This window comes from Leucopleurus acutus (assembly GCF_964270905.1).
Source record: "Leucopleurus acutus genome assembly, chromosome: 4".
Classification (NCBI taxonomy): domain Eukaryota; kingdom Metazoa; phylum Chordata; class Mammalia; order Artiodactyla; family Delphinidae; genus Leucopleurus; species Leucopleurus acutus.
This window is the reverse complement of record NC_139146.1, coordinates 75,203,458-75,224,026: the sequence shown is the minus strand read 5'-3', so window position 1 is coordinate 75,224,026 and position 20,569 is coordinate 75,203,458. Positions and strand designations below refer to the sequence as shown.

Here is a 20,569-nt window from a genome sequence, read left to right as displayed (position 1 = left end):
TTCAAACCATAGCTTCAGAGGGCCAGCTTGGCTGCCTCAGCTGGTGATTCTACATTATTTTTAAGGACTACCTAAGGAAGATTCACTTTGGTTATATTTTCTGTGATTTCTGAACTAGGTTTTACCAAAACAATGATTTTTTTAAAAACTACTCACACAACACACCACTTTAAAATCCATACTAATTTATGGATTTTATACTAAGTATACCTAATCTAAATACAGAAATGTACAGTCAAGGTTATTTTGCTCTAGTTATGTAGCCTGTGAACAAACATAATTGTAGCTAAAAAAAAAAAAGCACAACAATGAAACAAGCTTACATACATACTTATTTTAAGTAGCCTGCGAATGAGAAGTGAGAGAATGGAAGGTTGGATAATACACTTTAGACTAATTGCTGGTTAGGTGGTGAACTACTGGGTCACAAAACAAGTTTAGATCATCTTAGAAGACAACATACTATGTTATAAAATGAAAGACACTTTCTGAATTCATGTCAAAGAACTAACAAAAACATACTTTAATAGCATCCTTGGCATCTACCACAGCAAGGTCTCGAAGGGCCCAAGCAATCTGCCTTTTGTAGAAATCTCCTTTATCAGATTTCTTGACTTTGACCACCTTCACCTGCACGGGGCGTTCAGTTGTCACTGTTGAATAAAACACACACTTTCATTAGAGACATTATTCATTTCCTCATTCTTCATTAATTCATTGCAAACACAGCTGTCAGGTGTCTGTACACAATACTAAAACAGGAATAGTATTTCATAACAAATGCTATGACTGAGGAATACACAGAATACTAATGGAAGAATCTAAATCAGACTAGAAGGTCAGAGGCAGATTACTTGAGAAGTAAAACTCTTAAAACTCAAAAATAAGAAAAAAAATTCAGATTAAAAACATGGGCCAAAGACCTTGACAGACACCCGACCAAAGAAGATATATAGACCACAAATAAGCATATGAAAAGATGCTCCATAGCATATGTCATCAGGGAAACGTAAATTCAAATGACAACGAGATACCACTACACACCTATTAGAATGGCCAAAATCCAGAGCACTGACAACACCAAATGCTGGTGAGGATGTGAAGCAACATGCACTGTCATTCACTGACGGTGGGAATTAAAAATGGTACAGGGGGCTTCCCTGGTGGCGCAGTGGTTGAGAGTCCGCCTGCTGATGCAGGGGACACGGGTTCGTGCCCCGGTCCGGGAAGATCCCACATGCCGCGGAGCGGCTGGGCCCGTGAACCATGGCCGCTGAGCCTGCGCGTCCAGAGCCTGTGCTCCGCAACGGGAGAGGCCACAACAGTGAGAGGCCCGCACACCAGGAAAAAAAAAAGGTACAGTCACTTTGGAGGAGAGTTTGGCAGTTTCCTAACAAAACTAAAAGTACTCTTACCATATCATCCAGCAACCGCATTCCTTGGTATTTACCCAAAGAAGCTGAAAACATATGTCCACACAAAAACCTGCACACGGATGTTTATAGCTGCTTTATTTATAACTGCTAACTTGAAAGCAACCAAGATGTCCTTCAGTAGGTGAATGGATAAATAAACTGTGGTACATCTAGACAATGGAATGTTATGCAGCACTAAAAAGAAATGAGCCATAAGCCATGAAAACACATGGAGGAAAGTTAAATGCATATTACTAAGTGAAAGAAACCAATCTGAGAAGGTTACATACTATTTGAGTCCAATTACTATACGACATTCTGGAAAAGGCAAAACTGTGGAGACAGTAAGAAGATCAGTGGTTGCCAGGGATTGGGGAAGAGATGAACAGGCAGAGCACGGAGGATTTTTAGGGCAGTTAAAATACTCTATATGACATTATCCATTTGTCCAAACCCAACACCAAGAGTGAAACCTACAGTAAACTATGGACTTTGGGTGATTATGATTTGTTAACGTAGGTTCATTCTTGGTAACAAATGTACCACTGTGGTGAGTAGTGTTAACAAAGCGAAAGGCTATGCATGTGTGGGGAAAGGGGCATAAGGGAAATCTCTGTACCTACCTCTCAATTTTCGTATAAACCTAAAGCTGCTCTAAAAAAAATAAAGTCTTAAAAATGTATTAATACTAACAGGAGTTATTATTTACGATAGTATTAAAAATCTAGGAATAAATAAATATCTAGGGGTAAATATAAAATATAACACATGTGCAAAGCCTTTAAAATTATAAAACTTGGGACTTCCCTGGTGGTCCAGTGGTTAAGACTCCGTGCTCCCAATGCAGGGGGCCCAGGTTTGAGCCTTGGTCAGGTAACTAAATCCCGCATGCCTCAACTAAGAGCCCACATGCTGCAACTAAAGATCCCACATGTGGCAACAAAGATCCCTCGTGCTGCAACTAAGACCCGGCGCAGCCAAATAAATAAATAAACATTAAAAAAATAGTAATAATAAAATCATAAAACTTATTGAAAGTCTTTAAAACTATAAAACTTATTACAAGGCATTAAAGAAGACCAAGATAAATGGAGAACCACACCATATTCATGAACAAGAAGACTTAATATCATAAAATGCAAGTTCTCTCCAAAGTGAACTACAGATTCAAAACAATTCCAATCAAACTCCCAACAAAATTTGGAACTTGATTTTAAAATTCAGATGAAAAAACAAAATACCCACAAGACAACATAAAATCCAGATATAAGAACGGATACAGAAACAAACACACTCACACTCATCACTATAAACGTGGACACAGGTAAATCAAAGACTGAAATGTGAAAGGTAAAATTATAAAACTTGTAGAATGTAGTATAGGAGAATACTTTTATTACTCCAGGGTATGGAAGGATATCCTAAATAAGACACAAAAAGGGGAAGCCATAAATGATCAGACTGATTAATCTGATTTCATTAAAAAGCATCACAAAAAGTGAAAAGATAAGCCATAAACTGGGATGCATACAATCAGCAAATTAGTATGCAAATTACATACAGAACTTAAAGAAATCGGTAAAAGGACAACCAACAGAATAGAAAAACGAGTAAAAGGCTTAAACAGGCAAATTTCTTAGGCAAGAAAATTAATGGCTAATAAATCCATGAAAAGAGGCTCAATCTCATTATTATTTAGGGAAATGCAATTTAAAACCACGAGATTCTATTTCACACCCACCAGATTGGAAACAACAGTCTGTCAAAACCAAGTTTAGACTAGGATGTGGAGAACCCAAAACACACTGCTTGTGGGAGTGAAAACCAGTACAACTACTTTTGAAAATAATCTGGTATTAGGGTAGTGTTGACCATTCACTGCCTATGACCCAGCAAGCTCACATTTACGTGTCTACCCTAGAAGATTCTTGCCTGTGTACACTGGCAGACAAGGACAAACATGCTCACAGAAGTGCTGCCCGAACAGCAAAATCTGGAAACAAACCTCCTGGCATCACTGGTAAGATGGGTAAGTAAACAGCAGTACTCTCAGAGTAGACTACTACACAGCAGTGGAAATGAAAGAATTACAGCTATGGGAGAAAAACAAGAGATAACACTCACAAACATACTGTTGAGTGGAAAAAGTCACAAATGAATACCTGTGCTATGATTCAATTTATGTAAAGTTCAAAGACACGCAAACATAACAATGTATATTCGAGATTACAAACACATATGGTAAAATGATAAAGAAAAGCAAGGAAAGAGTAAATCAAAATTCAGGATACTAGTTACCTCTTAATGAGGGAGGGAAGGGAATGGGAGCAGGGCAGGGCACACAGGAGACTTCAAAGGTAATGGTAAAATTCTTCTTATTCTGGACAGTGGTATACACAAGTGTTCACACCTTGTATGTATGTTACAGAAATACTTTTGTGGGACTTCCCTGGTGGTGCAGTGGTTAAGAATCTGCCTGCCAGTGCAGGGAACACGAGTCTGATCCCTGGTCTGGGAAGATCCCACGTGCCACGGAGCAACGAAGCCTGTGCGTCACAACTACTGAGCCTGTGCTCTAGAGTCCTGAGCCACAACTACTGAGCCCACGTGCCGCAACTACTGAAGCCCAAGCACCTAGAGCCCGTGCTCCACAACAAGAGAAGCCACCGCAATGAGAAGCGCACGGCAACTAGAGAAAGCCCACGTGCAGCAACAAAGACCCAACGCGGCCAAAAATAAATAAATAAATAAATATTTTTAAAAAAGAAATACTTTTGTGTCTACTCAAGATTTAATTAAAGACAATTGAAAAAAAACGAATTTGTTGGCCCGATTTTCCAATCACAGAAACAATGAGAATATTTTATTTTATTTATTTTTGAAATTGAATTTCTTTTTTTTTTTTAAAGTGATACATGGTCATTCTTTTATTTTTTAAATTTATTTATTTGGCTGCATCAGGTCTTAGTTGCAGTTCACAGGATCTTCTTTGTGGGATGCAGGATCTTTCACTGCAGCACACAGGCTTCTCTAGTTGTGGTGCACAGGCTTAGCTGCCCCGTGGCATGTGGGATCTTAGTTCCCTGACCAGAGATCGAAGGCATGTCCCCTGCATTGGAAGGCAGATTAACCACTGGACCACCAGGGAAGTCCAAGAATATTTTAAACAATGAGGAAATGACCCCTAGGGAATAAAAGAATGCCAAACAAGAACCTTGACTTACTAAATACCCACCTGTGGCACACAAAAAACAGTTCTTTTTCTTTTTTCCTGCTTTGCAGACATTGACAATACTCAGCAGGCGTTCGTCATTTGGTGTAAAAATGTCTCTTTGTAATGCGTGCTTGATTGCTGTCATCTTTACTCAACTGAAAAAATTCAGAGTATAGATATTATACTCATTCTCAAAATCATTCTATCTTACATTGTTCCATTTAGGATTAAAAAAATGATCTTATTTATGGCAAATAAGTGTAGGATGAATGATTTAATACACTAGTACACCTACATCATAAAAATAAAAAGCTGTATGTTTGGAAAAGAAATTAGAGAACCAGTGATATCAAACTCTAAAATCTTTGGAAGTGTTCACCAAATATTATAATATTTTTTAAAAATTTAGGAAAAAATTAAAAAATCCATGCCCAATCCTCAAATATAAATTTCCTATATAAAGAACTCTTACAACTCAACAATAAAAAGACAAGTATCCCAGTTAAAAACTGAGCAAAGGATCTGAACAGACATTTCTCCAAGGAAGAGATACAAATGGCCAATAAGCACATGGAAAGATGTCCAACATTAGCCGTTAGGGAAATGCAAATCAAACCACATTGAGATACCTACCACTTTACACCGCTAGGATGGCTAAAAATTAAAAAGACAAGTGTTGGTAAAGGTGTGGAGAAAAAGGAAGTCTCATATATTGCTGGTGATTATAAAATGCTGCAGCCACTTCAGAAAACAGCTTGGTGGTTCCTCAAAAAGTTAAACATGGTTTACCATATGACCCAGCAATTCCACTCCTAGGTATATACTCAAGAGAACTGCTAAACATATGTCCACACAAAATCGTGTACCTAAATGTCCATAGCAGTATTGTTCACCATAGTCAAAATGTGGAAACATCTCAAATGTCCTGATGAACAGCAAAATGAAATATATCCACACAGTAGAATATTATTTGGCCATAAAAAAGGAACAAAGTACTGATACATACTACATCAGTGAATCCTGAAAACATGATGCTAAGTGAAAGAAGCCAGTTACAAAGAACTACATATTTTATGATTCCATTTATGTGAAATGTCCAGAGTAGACAAATCCATACAGATGGATTGATTTGTGGTTGCCAGGGGCTGAGGGCAAGGAGGAATGGGGAGTGACTGCTAATGTGTATGGGGCTTCTTTTTGGGGTGATGAAAATGTCCTTGAATTAGGTAGTAGTGATGTTTTTATAACCCTTTGAATATACTGGAAACCTCTGAATTATATACTGAAAAAAGGTGAATTTTATGGTATATTAATCATCTTTTTTCAAATATAACTTAAGTTACATATTTCAAAAAAACTCACTGCAACTTTATTTTTTAATGTACTGTATATATATATATATTTGTGTGTATATACATTATTATTTCCAATGCAGATGTATAGTATTTCATACGTGTGAGCTTGCTTAGGAAATTAACTCCTAGTTCTAACACTGCTTCTATGGGAAAATGAAGAAATTATGAGTTTTAAATAAGTGAATTTTTATAACACACGGACACGTTTGTAAACTATAGGTATCTCCTATATTTTACTCAATCTGTAAAACTTCTATCTCTGCTCCAACTCAAAAAATTGCTTTTCTCACAAAACTCACACTTCTATCCCTCTTTCACCTCATCTCTGCCTCTAGTCTCCTGACAGCCCCCTCCTTCCTGTTCTCCTAGTCCATCTGGCCTCTCCAAGCTTAATTTCTTTTCCAACCTAGCCTAGAGGCAGTGTTCATTTCCCTACGCCCACACTATCCCCTTCAACATCTTGCTCCATTTGTAGACCAGTTCACTCTGTTCACCAATCTCCATAAACTGTCTTTTTTCTCTACTTCTCTTGGCTACCATATGCCATTTAAGAAGGCCTCAAATCCATGTTCACTGCACTCATTACAAATATTTAAATCAAATTAAAGCTAAACTTTCAAAGTTGCTCAGCAATTCCTTAATACCTTCTTTGATGATTCCTCTTCCTACTCCCCATCAGTATTGCAAATCCTTATTTCTCTCCTTCAACCCCCAATTCGAGTGTCAGCCACCTCCCTCTGCAAATGGCTTCACCATCTACCCTGCAGAGAATATAGAAGCTATGAAGATCAAGTTTCCTCAACTGCTTTCTTCTTCATCTCTCTACATTTTTACCCATCCTAACCTCCATTCCACCTATTATAAAATGTCCATGTTACTATCCCTTAATACGTTCTAGGGCCTACACACTGTGTTAAAAGCTCAACTCTATCCTACGCCCAAGCCACGCTGGATACTGACCAGTTTGCTTTTCTGTCTCTAGGCTCTTGTTTGTGCAATTTCTTTTTCCTGAAATTCTTTTCTCCCTGGGAAATTCCAATCCATCCTTAAGATCCTGCTGAAATGTCACCTCTTCTGGGAAGTAGTCACACACTCAAAGAAAAAAAAAATTCCTTTCCCACTTCTCTAATATTCCCCTCTATTCTGCTAACATAGCACTTACAAACCATATTGTCTAGCTAGTTGTATTCTCTCCCCCATTAAAAGTATTTCCTTGCAGGCAAGACCACGTCTTATTCATCTTTGTATTCCAAGAACTTGGCAAAGACATACCAGGCATTTAATAAATTAACCAAAATGACAGCACCAAATAACATAACTAAAGCATTCTGCTGATTTTCCTTCATCTACACATAATTTATCCTTTCTGCTCCTGCTGCCAACACACTAACCCAGGTTCACATCAACCACATCTATTAAACACCACAGCATCTGGTTACCTCTTCGCAAGCTTCTACAACCCCAAAACTCTCGACAAATAATATTAAAACATAGCTTTCATCACGATATAACCTTGCTCAACATTTTCCTAATGTTCCCAAATACAAACCTTCCACTCCACGCTCTCTGTTCATTCTGGTCTTTAAATCTTTGCTTAGGAGCTTTTCCATGCAGGGAGTATCATGTATCCAAACCCTAATTACACTCCATAATTTATATGAAGTTGATTCAATAAAGATCTTAATCCAAACTGATCTCTCCTCTCAACTGCTACAGCACTTATTGCATTTACTAAACAATCAAGCACTTGCTGTCCAACTGGTTTGTAAAATCACAAGCTCCTGGATCTCAACAACTCTCTTGAAAGAAAGGAGGGATGGGGGGTGTTTTAGCATAGTTCTGTGTCCTTTATTTTTTTTTTATTTTTGTGTCCTTTATTAGTGGGTACTCAACAAATATCTCTCGCGGTAACTTGAACTGAATAGTAAAAACTGGTTAAATGAATGACTAATAGTGGTCAGCATCTACCACCCAGACCCTCTTTGGTCAAAAGCAAAGGACTGACTGTCTGGTAAGTGGTAAAACAAGAAAGGAGTTAGTCATAATGAAAAGCACTATGCGACTCTCCTTCATTCGGCAAATATCGATGCCTGCGAAGTGCCAGGCACAATTCTAGGTTACAGTGGTGTATATGACAGATAGGTCCACGAAGACAGGAAGAGCCATGCCTCCAATGGCATCTACATTCTCAGGGTGAAGTGATTAACTCTCCAGTCTTTACAGTACCTTTTTTGTAAGTCAGTGAATGAACCATTAGAGGTCCTCCAAAACTATTTCCCCCGTTTAAGAACCCATGTATGTCCATGTTCCAGTGGCAGTCAGCCACAATACTCTACACGCTGGTTCTTGTTTCCTTAAATTCAGCTGGATCATTACAGGGTGTGGCAGGTAACTTGTCTGTAGGAGTGCCATGTCAGTGAGTGAGTGTGGGCTGGGCCTTGTATGCTCTCGAGACATCTTAGCGCGTGGAGCACTGTCCTCCAGAAAAGAACAAGGTGCCTGGAGCCAGGGAAATGCACGTAAAAGATTTAGAAGAAAATGTGGATTTGGACCCCTCCTGGTTCACGCCAGAGAGCAAACGGATCAGGGCCGTTTTTTACAGTGAAATCAGGTTCTCATGGGCGGAACTGGAAAGGGGTGTCAGGATTGCACTCCCAGCCCCCCGGGGCGGGGGATGCTCCTACTGGATTCTGCGTCTTACCCAGACAGACAGGAAGAGAAGAGGGCCCTGACGGCGGAGGGAGCGGCACCCGACCCCCCGGTGCTGGGCCAGCAGCGGAACTGAGGAGCCTCCTCAGACCCTGGCGTCCACCCGTCCGCTCGTCGGTGCGCCGCCGCCAGGACTGCCCGGCAGCCGCGGCCGAAGGCTTACCGCAAGGCCGGACCGAGCCCGCCTGTGCCGAGGCGAATCCTCCACGACAGAGATGGGACGGGGCTGGAGCGGCCACGGCTACGAGGCTGGAGCGGCCACGGCTACGGCTACGAGGCTGCGCTCCTCGGTCGAGCGGCCAACCGGAAGCGGCCGCTCGGCCCCACCTCCCATATCCGGGCACGTGACCAGCTTCCGCGCCGGAAGTCGGTCGGGTAGAGCCGGAAGGAGTCGCGGCAGAGGCCTTGGCGAGGGGTGGGGTCAGGTCTCGCCGTAGGGGAGCGTCTAAGACAGGCTGGGGCGGGACACCGTCGCTCGGAGACTGACTCGGGAGCTGGGGCATTTGGTACTGCGTGTTAGTTTCTCTTGAAGAGTTATTTATTCAGCTGTTTTCAGCAGTTCATTTAAGAAGATATGCGATTACATGTTTTCTTTCTTGCACATATAAAGCTTTAACTCTAGATACTTGCTGCTTATGGCATGGAGAGCTTAAATGAGTTAAATCAGAATTGGGGGGGGGACGCTGGGGACCAAGACACCAGCACTTTAAAAATTTTTTTTTTTTTTACTTTTTTAGGCCCGCAGCACGCGTGATATTAGTTCCCCCACCAGCAATCGCACTCGCACCCCCTGCAATGGAAGGGGGGAGTCCTAACCACAGGACCACCAGGGAAGTTCCCACCAGCACTTTTCACATCTTTGGGGAAAATTCTAATATGCAGCTATGGTGGAGAACCATTGATACAGTGACGTTGGTATTTTAAAATGTGGTCTGTGGACCAGCTGCTTGGGCATCATCTGGGGGTTCTTTAGAAAATGCAGCCTCTCAGGCTTACTTCAGATCTACTGAATGGTAATCTACACCTTAACGAGATGACGCCTGTGCACGTTTAAGTTTGAGAAGCACAGGTGATGCCAGTGTTGCTGGTTGCAAGGCAAGTGATTTATTTATTCCATATGTTTGGCACCTGTTTTATGCCAGGTACTTCGAGGTGCAGAGGTGATTCAGACATGAATCTCAACCTGAAGACGTTCCTGGTATGGTAGGGCCAAACAAGGTATACATAAAAATACATATAAAATAAGACAAAATAAATGACCAAAGAGAGATACAGGTCCAATAAATGTGCTGGTAATTCAGAGGAGCGACTTCTTTGCTCTAGCTCAACACCATCCTTTGCATGGGTTCTGCAGGGACCCATTCTATGCAAGCATTCGTTCATTTGAAAACAGAGCCACCTCAATGCTGGACACTGTATTAGGTGCTGGAGATACAAAGACAGGGATCCCACTAAGAAGGGGACACACCGTCATTGGAGAGACAGAATTAAATAGAGGGATAAATTACAGTCTAGTGTGGTAAAGTAAACAACAAAAGTAGAAAAAAAGAGATGTAGCGCCATAGGAATGCAAAAGAGGGTGTAACTCACTCTGTCAAGATGGATTCACTGAGAAAGGGACAAATGAGCTGTGCAAAGTATCTTTCAGTGTTTAGCTGAAGATATAATTTGGTGGAAAAATCAGCAGACATAGTAGGGACCTGTTTGCTACTGAGATTAATATGCTCTAGTCAATGCTACTTGAAATGCTTTTCAGTTTCATTGAATGACTTCCCTTTTAAGAGCAGGATCTGATCTGATCTTTAGAAAGACCTCTTGGGTCCTTCCTGCTCAGTCCCAGAATGCTTACTGTGGACACTCTTTATATGACAGTTGCATGTGCTATTTTGTCCTTTTTTCTTTCTTTCTCTTTTCTTTTCTTCCTTTTTTTTTTAACCTGTATGTTTACAGCCCTCTTCAAAGTTAGGAAGTGAATTGCTTTTCAGAAGCCTGGACTTCTTCCCTGAACTCTAGATTTGTTGTTGTTCTCTAGGTTTTTGGTTTTTTAAATTAATATTTACTGCAGTATAGTTGCTTTACAACGTGAACTCCAGATTTGTGTATCCACTGCCTCCCCAACATTTCCACTCGGATGTCCATTAGGCATCTCAAACTAAATTTTAAAAATTTCTGGGCTTCCCTGGTGGCGCAGTGGTTAGGAGTCCGCCTGCCGATGCAGGGGACGCGGGTTCGCGCCCCGGTCCGGGAGGATCCCACATGCCGCGGAGCGGCTGGGCCCGTGAGCCATGGCCGCTGAGCCTGCGCGTCCGGAGCCTGTGCTCCGCAATGGGAGAGGCCACAGCAGTGAGAGGCCCGCGTACGGCAAAAAAAAAAAAAAAATTCTAAAAATTAAATTCTCCTTTCTTCCCTCCCTTTGGATTCCCCTCAAAGTAGAGGCTGAAACAAAGGCTTACGTGCAGTATTTTATTTGGGGCTTTGATAGCAGGGAGCAAGAGTGAGAGAAGAGGGAGGGGAAGTAAAACAAGGAAGAGGGAGAGGCAGTATAAGGATGTATTATTGAGTTCGTGGTCACCATATCTGAATGTTTTCTTGATCCCTTAGGACTTTCTGGGAAGCTTCGTGAGATGATTCGCAAAACTGTCCACTGAAAGCCAGAATGGAAGAGACATTTATCTGTCAGCTCCTGTCTCCCTTTGATCAGAGGTTAATGCCCCTGGCCATTAACTACTCCACACTTCCCAAATGCACAATTGTGAATGCCAAGCTGACTTCCACATCAGAGAAGTTCTGAGGAAGAAGAGAGGTGCAGTCATGTCGTACTTCCCCAAAGTTCATCAAACTCTCTTCAGAAAAGTTTGCTGCAGCAGTGGTTGGAATAAGTGGCTGAAAGGATTTGAGGTGGTGACAGAAGATACACAGATGCTGTCCATTTCAGTCCACTCTTTGTACCACTCACATCTGCTTGGCCTTTCGTTACGTCTGGTCTTTTACAGAGTCCCCTTCAAGGTGATGGCCACCTACTATCTCTGCGAAGACTTAATATAAGAGAGTTGGTGGAATAAGCTTCAGTCCCTGCTGCTACACTGATGCCAAGACCGTGCTTGTTTTCATTAACTCCCTCCTCTACTATCCATCCTAACCTCCCTTCACCTGCACATCAGCTGATCTAGGTTGTTTCCTCAGCGAGGTAACTGGAACCTTCAGCCTTTGTTTACCTTGCTCTGGTTGGGCCATGATTGTGTAATTGCCTGTTCAACTTATCCCGGGGTACAGAAACACCAAGGTAAGCCTCAGTTGAATTCCTTCCAGATTTATTCCTCCCTACTGCTATTGTATAGCAACAATCCCAGATTTTTTGCCAGTCACAGTTGAGTACTTCCACTACTATAGTAACTCTTTCCGTTGCTACGTGACTGCTGCCATGAGAAACCAAGTAACCAAATGATAGTGAGGGAGTTTCAAGTTCAGTGAAGCATCCTCCACCCAACTCGTGGAGAGCTAATTATTGTAATCTAGCAAAGCCTAAATTTGGGAGGCAGGAAACACAAATTCTGTGAGCGCGTCACTGGAAGTGATGATAAAATGGGCCAATCCTGCTCCCACTCTGGGGTTTCCAGAGCTATGTCTTTAGCTGTTGGGGACACTCTTTATTGTTTGGTTTTAAGCATTTACCACATCAGAAGCTGGCTATTTCTGAGTGATGAGGGATATGGCAATATCAGTGGAGTCTCTGGTCATGGGTATATTGTCACCTTTTTTTTTAGGAGGAGGCTGTAAAGTGGGTTCCTTGGTTAAAGTAGCATTGATCAGGATACTATAATTCTAGTGTTATGGATGTTGGCAGAGGCACTTCAGGCAGGAAAGACAAACCTAGGAGTCTGTAAATATTTGTACTTCGGGCCACTTCTCTCTATAAACAAAGCTAATAATAAAGAATACTGCTCCCAGCTCTACCAACTGGCAAGATTTCACTTCACCTTTGTTCATTAAAGCCACCCCTGAGTGGGGCTATGTGCAACAGCAGTCCAGTTTAGTGTCCAGCAGTCTCTGGTTTAGTGGGTTCACTCTTACAAATAACCCCCCTGGTTTCTATTAGACAGTTTTGCAATTCTTTTTGAGTTCATCTAGAGTTCAGTGGTTCTCACCTGGGATGATTTTGACTCCCAGGGGACGTTTGGTAATGTCTGGAGACATTTTTGGTTGTCATTACCAAGGGGGTTCTACTAACATCTAGTGAGTAGAGGGCAGGGATGCTGCTGAACAGCCTGCAATACACAGGGCAGCTCCCACAGTAAAGAATTATCCAGCCCCAAATGTCACTAGTGCCGAGGTTGAGGAACTCTGGTCTGGTTCTCCCTGGAGCAGGGATTGCAATCCCCACATAGGTTTGCTGAGCTCTGACCCTGGTTGCAGGCTTGAGGCAGTGGTCGTTGGGGGAAGATATTGGGAAAATTAAGGTAATAAATTAGGCTCTTGCCTCAGATATATTCTTTGAAGTAGTTCCAGACAAGAACAGGCTGCTTTCCTTTATCAAGAGAAAGGAGTCTGTTGGCACAGAGGATGACAAAAAATCTGGGGGTTTAAGATTATAAGACATGTGCACACAAATGTCCCCATTCTAGATCTCAAGGTTTCATTATTTTCCTATCAGAGCCCTAGGTTTGACACGGGTAATATTTTAAGGCTGTGCATTTAGACTCCTTTGCCGCTCTGCCACCCTTTTGATTATATGTCGGAGCTGATTTTTAGCACAGTCGGCTCAGTGGCTACTCTGCCCTAGAGGCTTCTAGCTTTCACAGTGTGCCATGATTTGATTGTTGGCTGAATAGAGCCTGTCATTTTCTTTTGTTAAGATCTCCAAAGCAGTTAACAGATGTCAGCCCACTTTATGACTATCATTGCTCCATAACGCTCAAGTACCATAGCCACATGTAATTCAATGTTTCATCTTCTGTCTGCACCTCATTCTAATCTATAACAGTAGAGAGTCTTGGTAATTAGCAATCCTACTGTATGCCAGGGGTTGTCACCACTTGCAATTTACCACCAACTACTTAACCACCAGCAGGGGTCCTTATTGTCTTGTGATCAGTGCTGTAGGATCAGCCTCCAAAATCCCATACTGAGGCTTTACAATCTGGAGTCACCTTTTTTTTTTAATCGGATTATAGTTGCTTTACAACGTTGTGTTAGTTTCTGCTGTACAGCAAAGTGAATCAGCTATATGTATACATATATCCCCTCGTTTTTGGATTTCCTTCCCATTTAGGTCACCACAGAACACTGAGTAGAGTTCCCTGTGCTATACAGTAGGGTCTCTGGAGTCAATTTTGATGCCCAGTGTTCCCCTTAAAGCAGAGCCCCAAACAAAGGCTTAGGTGCTAGTAGTTTATTTGAGAAAATGAGTTCAGGGAATAGACTAAGGGGCCTAGGGGAAACAAAATAGAGAAAGCAGAAAAGCCAATACAAGGATGCATTATTGAGTTGACAAATGCAGTGGGCGATTTGTTGATTGATACTGTGGAACCTTCTGAGAAGACTTAGCGAAATGGGTCTCAGAATTCTGTACTGAAGTGAAGAAGAACAAAGAGGACACACTTATCTATTGGCTCCTGTCTGCCATTGGTTAAGCTTGCACCACATGCTTCTAATTGCGCGTGTGCACTGTGGGCTGGTTTCTGCAGTATCCCACGCGAGAAGCAGGGAGTGAGAGAGGCAAGGTGCTGGAATATTGTTCTTGGGAGATGATCTTGAGGTTGAGGCCTGCACAGAATTGGTCACTGCAGCAACGTCTGGAATAAGAGGTGAGGCTGAAAGGATTTAAAATAATGCATGAATGATTTCTAAACATGGCTTCTCCCTGAGTTTTCTCCATTTGAGTTAATGGTATCTCTACCTTCTCAGCTGCTCAGGCCGGTCCTTGACCTCTCTCTTTCTCTCACATTCTACATCCAATCTCTCAAGAAGTCTTATGGGTTCTACCTCTAAAGTATTTCCAGAATCTGACCACTTCTCCCCGTCTCCATTGCTACCCTTTCCTTGATTATTGCCCATTATCTTGTCTCTCCTGAATGACTGCTTATCTCCCTACAGTGTATTATTAACACAGCTGCCAGAGGAATCCTTTTTTAAAACATGAGCCATATCATGTTACTCTTTGCTCAGAACCCTCCAGTAGCTTCGGAGTGAAAGTCAAAGTTCTTACAATGACCTACAAGATCCTGCACAATCTCCCCATTTCCCCACCCACCAGGACTTCATCTTCTACTGCCCACCTTGGTCACTCTACTCCAGTTCCTTAGACCTCCTTGTTGTTCCTTGAAAAGTCTGGGCAAGCTGGACTTTTGCTCTTGCTTTTCCCTCCGCTTTTCCATTAAATATCTGCATGGCTCACTACTGCATCCTTTTCATGTCTTTGCTCAAAGGTTACCTCAATGAGGCCTTCCATGATAGCCCTATTTAAAATAGTGCCCCAACCTAGCATTCTTTATCTTTCATTTTTGCTTTGTTTTTCTTCATGGTTCTTATTACATCCTGCAATACTATGGCATTATATCTGATATATATATATCAGATATAATGCCATATGTATATATATATATAGTTAATATATGTTATTTGTTTATTTATTTACTTATTCTTTCCCTTTCACCAGAATGAAGCCTTATGAAGACAAAGACTTCTGTTTTGCTCACTGATGTATTCCCAGTTCCTAGAACTCATATCAATTCACTTATTATGTTCTCTGTACTATCCTAAGCATTTTACATGTATTAACTACTTTGGTCCTATGAGGTGGGAATCTTTATTATCCTTATTCTAAGGATTAGAAAACAGCACAGATTATTTAGCCCAAAGACACATAGTAGGCACATAGTAGTATTTCAGTGAATATCTCTTTATATTACTATAGTTATCTGCATAAAGTACACTTGGGAAGCAACATAAGACAGTGGAAAGAACATGGTTGCTGGGGTCGTGCAGACCTGGGTTCAAATCTGGTCTTTACTGGTTCAGTGATCACAGGGCAGATTACTTAACTCTTCTGAGCTTGAGTTTCCTCATCTGTAAATTCAAAATTATAAATGCCATCTTTTGGGACTGTCCTGCAATTCACTGAGATATATTTCTTGTAAAGCACTTGCACATTACTTGGCACATAGTAAGCACTCAATAAATGGTAGCTATTATTTATATGCAGGTTGGTTGGAAGATTAAATTGGGTAGATTTATGTTCTCAAAAGACATGAAATAGTCACTCAAGCCCTGCAGTCCTGCTTCCCTTTCATAGGCAGAAGGCCACATATATTAACATATATCATATATGAGGCAATCTCATATTTGGATAGCATGGAATAAATTTTTCATTGTTAATGAGCTCCAAGGGAAAAGTTTCTTCTAAATGGCCAGGAGTAGTGAGTATTGATGTTTGAACAATATTGGTAAAATTGAAATTGGTTCAAGATGGCGGAGTACTCCCTCTTGCAAGAGCACCAGAATCACAACTAACCGCTGAACAATCATCAACAGGAAGACCCTGGAACTCACCAAAAAAGATACCCCACCTCCAAAGACACAGGAGAATCCTCAATGAAATGGTAGGAGGGGTGCAATCACAATAAAATCAAATCCCATAATTGCTGGTGGGTGACTCACAAACTGGAGAACAATTATACCACAGAAGTCCACACACTGGATTGAAGGTTCTGAGCTCCTTGGGTCCGGCAATGGGAGAAGGAATTCCCAGAGATTCAGACTTGGTAGGCTAGCAGGATTTGATTGCAGGACTTCAACAGGACAGGGGGAAACAGAGACTCCACTCTTGGAGGGCACACTCAAAGTAGGGTACACATCAGGGGAAGGAGCAGTGATCCCATAGGAGACTGAACCAGACCTACCAGCTAGAGTGTTGGAGGGTCTCCTGCAGAGGCGGGGGGTGTCTGTGGCTCACCACAGGGACAAGGACACTGACAGCAGAAGCTCTGGGAAGTACTCCTTGGCATGAGCCCTCCTGTAGTCCACCATTAGTCCCACCAAAGAGCCTGTAGCTTCCAGTGCTGGGTTGCCTCAGGCCAAACAACCAACAGGGAGGGAACTCAGCCCCACCCATCAGCAGACAAGGGGATTAAAGTTTTACTGAGCTCTGCCCACCAAAGCAACACCCAGCTCTACCCACCACCAGTCCCTCCCATCAGGAGGCTGGCACAAGCCTCTTAGATAGCCTCATCCACTAGAGAGAAGACAGCAGAAACAAGAAGAACTAAATCCTGCAGGCTGTGGAACGAAAACCACAGTCACATAAAGGTAGACAAAATGAAAAGGCAGAGGACTATGTACCAGATGAAGGAACAAGACAAAACCCCAGAAAAAAAACTAAATGAAGTGGAGATAGGCAACCTTCCAGAAAAAGAATTCATTATAATGATAGTGAAGATGATCCAGGACCTCAGAAAAAGAATGGAAGAAAAGATTGAGAAGGTGCAAGAAATGTTTAACAAAGACCTAGAAGAATTCAAGAACATACAACTAGATAGGAATTAAAGAACAAACAGAGATAAGCAATACAACAGATGAAATGAAATATACACTAGAAGGAATCAATAGCAAATAACTGAGGCAGAAGAACGGATAAGTGACCTGGAAGACAGAATGGTGGAATTCACTACTGCAGAACAGAATAAAGAAAGAAAAATGAAAAGAAATGAAGACAGACTAAGAGACCTCTGGGACAACATTAAATACTCCAACAGGTGCATTATAGGGGTCCCAGAAGGAGAAGAGAGAGAGAAAGGACCTGAGAAAATATTTGAGGACATTATAGTCAAAAACTTCCTTAACATGGGAAGGGAAATAGCCACCCAAGTCCAGGAAGCACAGAGAGACGCAGGCAGGATAAACCCAAGGAGAAACACGCCGAGACACATAGTAATCAAATTGACAAAAATTAAAGACAAAGAAAAATTATTAAAAACAACAAGGGAAAACGACAAATAACATACAAGGGAACTCCCGTAAGGTCAACAGCTGATTTCTCAGCAGAAACTCTACAAGCCAGAAAGGAGTGGCATGATATATATAAAGTGACAAAAGGGAAGAAACTACAACCAAGATTACCTGGCAAGGATCTCATTCTGATTTCATGGAGAAATCAAAAGCTTTACAGATAAGCAAAAGCTAAGAGAATTCAGCACCAACCAACCAGCTCTACAACAAATGCTAAAGGAACTTCTCTAAGTGGGAAACACAACAGAAGAAAAGGACCTACAAAAACAAACCCAAAACAGTTCAGAAAATGGTAATAGGAACATACGTATTGATAATTACCTTAAATGTGAATGGATTAAATGCTCCAACCAAAAGACACAGGCTCACTGAATGGATACAAAAACAAGACCCATATATATGCTGTCTACAAGAGACCCACTTCAAACCTAGGGACACATACAGACTGAAAGTGAGAGGATAGAAAAAGATATTCCATGCAAATGGAAATCAAAAGAAAGCTGGAATAGCAATACTCACATCAGATAAAATAGACTTTAAAATAAAGAATGTTATAAGAGACAAGGAAGGACACTACACAATGATCAAGGGATCAATCCAAGAAGAAGATATAACAATTATAAATATATATGCACCCAACATAGGAGCACCTCAATACATAAGGCAAATGCTAACAGCTATAAAAGAGGATATTGACAGTAACACAATAATAGTGGGAGATGTTAACACCTAACTTACACCAATGGACAGATCATCCAGACAGAAAATTAATAAGGAAACACAAGCTTTAAATAATGACACAATAGACCAGACAGATTTAATTGATATTTATAGGACATTTCATCTAAAAACAGCAGATTACACTTTCTTCTCAAGTGCACATGGAACATTCTCCAGGATAGATCACATCTTGGGTCACAAATCAAGCCTTGGTAAATTTAAGAAAATTGAAATCGTATCAAGCATCTTTTCTGATCACAATGCTATGAGATTAGAAATGAATTACAGGGAAAAAAACGTAAAATACACAAACACATGGAGGCTAAACAGTACGTTACTAAATAACCAAGAGATCACTGAAGAAAGCAAAGAGGAAAACAAAAAATACCTAGAGACAAATGACAATGAAATACGACGATCCAAAACCTATGGGATGCAGCAAAAGCAGTTCTAAGTGGGAAGTTTATAGCTATACAGGCATACCTCAAGAAACAAGAAAAATCTCAAATAAACAATCTAACCTTACACCTAAAGGAACTAGAGAAAGAAGAACAAACAAAACCCAAAGTTAGCAGAAGGAAAGAAATCATAAAGATCAGAGCAGAAATAAATGAAATAGAAACAAAGAAAACAGTGGCAAAAATCAATAAAACTAAAAGATGGTTCTTTGAGAAGATAAACAAAATTGATAAAACACTAGCCAGACTCATCAAGAAAAAGAGGGAGAGGATCAAATCCTTCATTCTATTATAGTCATTTTCCTGTTATGCTCAAATTGTCTCGTCTTAGGCCAGTGAGAGCTACTTCAAGTTGGCTCCTGTGTCCTTGGACTGACCCCAGTTGACTTTGATAGCGTCCTTTCTTCCTGGTACATCAAGATGTCCCATGTTCATCTTGTACATTTTCTGTCCCAGACCTGGAATCAGTAATTTCTTTAAATAGACTCCAGTCTTTTCAGTGGGAGATGGTATTGGCAGAACACTCTTGCATGCTAAGATGCTCATGCCTCACGATGTCTTTGCTTCACGGTTTCAGTAGACAAATCTAGAAAATGCATGCTTTTTTTTTTTAAAGAAAGAGGGGTTTATATTAGTAAGTTTATATTACCATTTCCAGTTAAATTCACTGTTACTGGGCTTTAATTTCTTTGATTTTTTTACTTGTATATTCCCTCTGTTAGGCTTAAAAATCTCGGTTTCTAATGACATTAACGTGATAACGTGTTTAATCTTACAGTACTCACACTCCTATGATACTGTCAAAATAACACTACCAATATTACTAACAATTAAGCTTTTGGATATGCTTTTAGGTTCGATGGATTTTGACAAGTGTATACAGTCATGTAACCATCACCATAAACAAGATATTTCTGAATATACAAATGGACAATGGCCAGATTATATATAAAAATAGAACTCTGCCCCACCACCTGCAGCAACCAGCTGAGGAAGCCATACTAGTATGTTCAGTAGCCAGTCCAGGAAGTCAAACTACTATCTGTAGCAACCAATCTAGAAAGCCTAATAATAGCCCCTGTAGTAATGGGCCCCAAATGACCAGGACTTGATTAATAACCCAGCTTCCCTGATTTTGGCCCCCACTTCTGACTTAGGAACAACTATAGAGAAAGCCATATACATACCTTTAACCAATCACCTAGTATGCTTGGCTTCTTGTTAGCCCGCCAACACCTCCCCCATGCCAATGACCTCCAATCAGGCCTCTTCCTCTAAAGATGGATATTCGGACTATTTGAAATATTTCACTCTTGCAAACAATGTCACGTGCCTTATGCATTTGTCATTCTGTATCTTTGCCAAAGTACCTTTGGGATGCCTTTGAGTCCTAGAAATAAAATAAAATTTCCATATAAAAGAGTAAATGTATACATAGTTCTGCAAGATATTCTCAAATTCCTCTCCTATCAGATTTGTACTCTCTTGCATTTCCAACAGCCGCGAATGAGGGGAACTGTTTTCCCATTCCCAATGGAATATTGTCAAAGTTTTGAATTTTTTCCAATAGAGAGGTAAGAAACAGGATCACACTGTATATTTAATTGGTATTTCTCCTATTATGGGCAAGGTTAAGCATCTTATATGTTTAAGTGTCATTTGCAATTCTTTTTCTATGTATGTATCTTTTACTAA

General features: G+C 40.9%; 1 protein-coding gene across 3 annotated transcripts in view; it reads right to left on the bottom strand.

Annotated features, from left to right (window-relative positions):
* EXOC1 (exocyst complex component 1) overlaps positions 1-8,945 on the bottom strand; it is a 61,256-nt gene extending 52,311 nt beyond the window's left edge. For 2 of the 3 annotated variants that reach the window (XM_082838893.1, XM_082838894.1), the window contains exons 1-3: positions 8,857-8,945; positions 4,651-4,784; positions 523-653 (exon numbers count right to left, since the gene is read on the bottom strand). In XM_082838893.1, the coding sequence (XP_082695019.1) occupies positions 523-653; positions 4,651-4,774 (255 nt within the window). In that variant the 5' untranslated portion in view covers positions 4,775-4,784; positions 8,857-8,945. Of the gene's footprint in view, positions 1-522; positions 654-4,650; positions 4,785-8,856 lie in introns of those variants that run through there. The other variant, XM_082838895.1, reaches the window with a different exon arrangement.
* Positions 8,946-20,569: the final 11,624 nt, after the last annotated feature.